The sequence below is a fragment of the Gymnodraco acuticeps genome, unplaced genomic scaffold (assembly GCF_902827175.1).
Source record: "Gymnodraco acuticeps unplaced genomic scaffold, fGymAcu1.1, whole genome shotgun sequence".
NCBI classification, from domain to species: domain Eukaryota; kingdom Metazoa; phylum Chordata; class Actinopteri; order Perciformes; family Bathydraconidae; genus Gymnodraco; species Gymnodraco acuticeps.
In genome coordinates, this window is record NW_022989854.1 from 496487 (window position 1) to 501358 (window position 4872).

The following is a 4872-nucleotide window of genomic DNA, read 5'->3' on the forward strand; positions in this document are numbered from 1 at the left end:
CTTATATTTAAAACGTAATTTGTTGGTGGAAAGCTGTTTTTGAATGCATGGGCGAGAAGTAGGTATTTATATACTGTGGCTGTCATCGAATATAAAGCCTATTAAATGCTTTTTATGCACTGACATAATGCTCAAATCATAACTTAAACACAAATAAATGAAACGAAGTAAGTAAAAAGCATTTCTCAATAATTAGCTCCGATGTTAGTTCCTCACTGGACACATTTCTGACAGGTGCAGCGCAACATGTCTGTGTGTTTAGGTCCATCCAGCTGCAGCTGAACATTGGTGTGGAGCAGATCAGGGTGGTGCACAGAGACGGACGGGTGGTGACTCTGTCGCACCAGGAGCAGGAGCTGCAGGACTTCCTGCTCTCACAGGTGTGTGTGTGTGTGTGGTACACATAGTCTGGTTGTTACCTGGTACTAGTAATAACCAGTTGTGGAATGTAACTGTAACTACTCCAGTGCATAGTACAAAAGTAAATGAGAAATGTTTAACTTCCGTCCATTTTGCTGGAGCACAGAGCCTCCCACTCTTTTGCTAAAGTCGGTTTTCAGGTCATCTGGCTCACTTTTGTTCGAGCAACAGATCTGGCAACATGGAGGGAAGTTAAACATTTGCATATATGTTTATTTCAATATACATCCCATTCTAATGATTCACAGCGTGTTGAATATCCGTTTAGGATAAATTCAAGGTTTCACGTGTTTTATGCAACCTTATATATCTTCTCCATCACACCTCAGAGGGAAATATTGTACTTTATTGTACTTTTCAGAAAGCATGACCAGTGGAAACCTTATATCAGAAAATATGGTGATTTTCAACTTGAAAGTCTTTATTTATTTGTTCTGAATTATCCCCTTAATTATCTCAACTTTAGCTAAATACACTATTTAAAAAGCCTCTTGGATTAGCTGGTAAATACATCATTACAAAGTTCTAAATAGGGCTGTTTGACTTTAGAGATATTGTCAAATTGAGTTCTCCCAGGACAACAGCGCTATATAGTGTATAAAAGAATGAAAAGGAGCACAACCTTAAATATCTAGAGCAGAATGCTACACACACATGAATGCAGCAGTAATTTCGTTGTCCCCAGATGTCTCAGCATCAGGTGCATGCAGTGCAGCAGCTGGCCAAAGTGATGGGCTGGCAGGTCCTCAGCTTCAGTAACCACGTGGGCCTGGGCCCGGTGGAGAGCATCGGGAACGCCTCGGCTGTCACCGTCGCCTCTCCCAACGGAGAGTACGCCATCTCAGGTGAGACAAGTAGCGCTGCCCTGACTAAAAATGTTTCTAATTAACCAATTGTCGGCGATTAGTCGACTAATCATCGCATGTATATTATGATTATTGATATTATTTATACATTTTGTCTCCAAAAATGGTTTCAGTTTCAAAGGCATGGTACGTTGTGCTTCTCATAAAATAAAACTGTAGTAATGAACCTTAGAAATATAAATTAAATTGTACACGTAGAAAGCGCATGAGTCACAGCGCACGGACGGAGCGGTCTGCCGTCAGCGGGATAAATTGCAGAAGCTCCGGTAAGGATTCTTAATATGTCGGAACAAGCAGCGAGGACACACGCTGAGCATTTACTCCAAAAATACCTCCGCACATTACGCCCTCATCATGAAATGAAAGACTTAATTTATTGGTTTCTGAGGTCATAATGATTATATATTATCGGTCTATATGTTGATACAAAGCTAGGCTACTGCCTGACTCACTGCTGCTGGGTTTCCTCAGTCTGAGAAAGTAACACTCGGGGATAATGAAGCTCTGATGGCAGGATATGGAGGAGACTTTTTTCCTGTCACCTTGTGGAGGTCGTTCTTTACACGAAGTTAACCTCTTTCTGAATAAATGATATTCTGATTTGTTTAAATCATCTTACAGGTAAAGCTTTGATAACTTGCCAGAGATCAAGCTTAACTAACTAGCTTGATGGCTTAATAATGTTGACCTATCAGTTTTATTGGATTTCCATATTGGTATCTCTGAACCAAACAACAAGATAGTCATTTTCAAAACTCAAATGTGCTGTCATTAAACAGTCACAGGGGAAGAAATGCATGAGAATTAAACAAATATACATCCAGAATGCAGCGGCTCGTCTGGTCTTCAACCTTCCTAAATTCTCCCACACCACTCCGCTCCTCCGCTCCCTTCACTGGCTTCCGGTAACTGCTAGAATCCACTTCAAGACACTGGTACTTGCATACCATGCTGTGAATGGATCTGGCCCTTCCTACATCCAGGACATGGTTAAACCGTACACCCCAGCACGTGCACTACGCTCTGCATCAGCCAAACGACTCGTTGCGCCCTCGCTGCGAGGGGGACCCAAGTTCCCATCGGCGAAAACACGTGGGTTTGCTGTCCTGGCTCCAAGATGGTGGAATGAGCTCCCCATTGACATCAGGACGGCAGATAGCTTGCACATCTTCCGGCGCAAACTGAAAACTCATCTCTTTCGACTCCACTTCGAGCGTTAGAACTATTAACTAGGGCCGGGACTCGATTAAAAAAATTAATCTAATTAATTAGAGGTTTTGTAATTAATTAATCGAAATTAATCGCATTTTTAATCACATATAAATATTTGACCTAAGAACAGTGAGAAGCAATTTTTTTTCACATGGATTTTAGTATACCATTAGGCGCATTCACACCGCAGTACTTTTCCCACAAAGGTTCATGAGAACTCTTTGAACCTGGGGGTGGATTAGGCAAATGAAGCCGCTGACGTCACTTCTTCTTCTTCTGCTTTGGGTTTACTGGCAGGCCGCAAATCACTTCACGGCGTATACTGCCACCCAAAGTCCCCGGCCGGAAGTCCCCGGAGTTGGGGACTGGCTTCAGTAGAAGCTGCTGGGAGTCCCAGCAGCCTTCCGAGTAAATCGCCAGAACGCCGACACCTCCTCATCTCCACCGCTCCCATGTTTTATTTTGTGTTGCCATAAGTTAGTCTCTCTGCGTTTCTGCGCTGGGCTAATGCTAATAATGCTAATGCGAGGATAATAAAATGGCGGCTTCACAAAACGTTTTGGGAGTTTTACGGGGCGTGGTTTGCAATACGCCCAGCCAATCAGAAATATAGCTCTTTTCTCACAAGAGAGCCGTACGAAAGTCCCTGCTCTCTAGCAGCTCTCTGCTCTCTAGCAGGGACTTTCGTGGGGGTAAAAAGGTTCTCATTAACTAATTTTAGTACCGGCTCTTTTTGGTGTGAACGCGATAAAAGAGGCTAACGTCCACGCTAGCTTCCACGCTAGCTGCTATATGTTTTGCATTGAGGTGATACTTGAGGCTTGATGTGCTGCGGTGATATGCGAATTCCGTTTTGCATAATTTGCGCACAACCGTGCTCTTATCGACGCTTCCATCCGTCCGTTTTTTAAAACAACATTTCCCACTGTTGTTCACTGTGGTTTGTTGTTGTCTGAAGTCATGAACGTTAGTTGGTCCTCCAGTATAATCGGTACGCCTGAAACTCATCCAGTGAGAAACGTTCCGCGGTGCAAAAATAAGTGCGATTAAAATGCGTTAATTTTTTTAACGCGTTAATTTTTGTGTAATTAATTAATCTTAATTAACGCGTTAAAGTCCCGGCCCTACTATTAACGAAGCACTTTTATACTAATAAAGGACTGGCTTATCTAAAGCCAGTTGAGTAGCACTTGAAATGTTTGGCTCTATGAAACCTGATATACTTATATGATTCTGTTTACTTCAAGGTTGTGTCTTCCTGGTCGAATGTACTTATTGTAAGTCGCTTTGGATAAAAGCGTCAGCTAAATGCAATGTAATGTAATATGTAAGTCACAATTAGCAATAATTGACCAGAATTCAAAGGAGCAGAGATGAGACTTGTTGCAGTTTGAACAAAAAGGCTTACACACTTTCCCTTTTTCCTGAGCAGGTGAAGCAACTCATGCATTGCTCTTGCTTAATGCAACTAGGCCACACCCAGTCTCAGCTCTTAAATCACATGAGACCAGACTGACGGGTTGAAACAAGTCGAAGGATCATTGAGAGAGAAACTCACATCACCTCACCTCAAAAGAACTTACGAAGGGTTGTTATCTATAACAGTATCCCAGGACAGTGATACTGAATGCTCTCATTATCTCACATTACCACCAAGTATGCCAGTATTAACATATGTGTATCTGTTTTCCATTCAGTGCGTAATGGCCCAGAGAGCGGGTGCAAAGTTTTGGTCCAGTTCCCCCGCAGCCAGACTAAAGAGCTGCCCAAGAGCGACGTCATCCAGGACCCCAAGTGGAGCCACCTCCGAGGGCCCAGCAAGGAGGTCCACTGGAGCAAGATGGAGGGCCGCAACTTTGTGTACAAGATGGAGCTCCTCATGGCGGCACTGACCCCCTGCCCCTAGATACTGTCACACTCTTCATAGACTTGTACACTCCCTTACACTTTTTGTTTACCCAATCCTTGGACTTTCAATACTGCCATCGTTTCCTTTTCACCTAGTGTCTGCTGCCCTCTCGGTTTTAGTTAACGTGAGGTGTGTGCCTCACACTATTTCATACAAAATAAAAGGTTAAGTCTGTCCATGTGTTTGTGTTGATTTGTCAAAATATCATAAGAATGAAGCTATGAATTAGATGTGATTTAAAGCGGTATGGTTAACTTAGTTCACTGTGAGGAATGTGTTTGTGGTCTTTATCTTTACAGTATCAATGATCTAATATGAGCAACAGCATTTTGGAGAAACAGACTTTTTACTCCCTTTCATCAGATGTATTATCTATTAAATATTTTTCTTTATTTGTTAGGTCTGATACCTGGTTTGTATGATTGTGTGAAAAAGCCACGATGAAAAGAAAACCACACAATTCAC

The 4872-nt window shown here is 42.4% G+C and overlaps 1 protein-coding gene across 2 annotated transcripts in view; it reads left to right on the top strand.

Moving 5' to 3' along the window:
- Positions 1 to 4581, top strand: part of med17 (mediator complex subunit 17) — a 16380-nt gene extending 11799 nt beyond the window's left edge. For both annotated transcript variants that reach the window (XM_034239671.1, XM_034239679.1), the window contains exons 11-13: positions 263 to 380; positions 1106 to 1265; positions 4196 to 4581. In XM_034239671.1, the coding sequence (XP_034095562.1) occupies positions 263 to 380; positions 1106 to 1265; positions 4196 to 4404 (487 nt within the window). In that variant the 3' untranslated portion in view covers positions 4405 to 4581. The remainder of the gene's footprint in view (positions 1 to 262; positions 381 to 1105; positions 1266 to 4195) is intronic.
- The last annotated feature ends 291 nt before the right edge of the window (positions 4582 to 4872 follow it).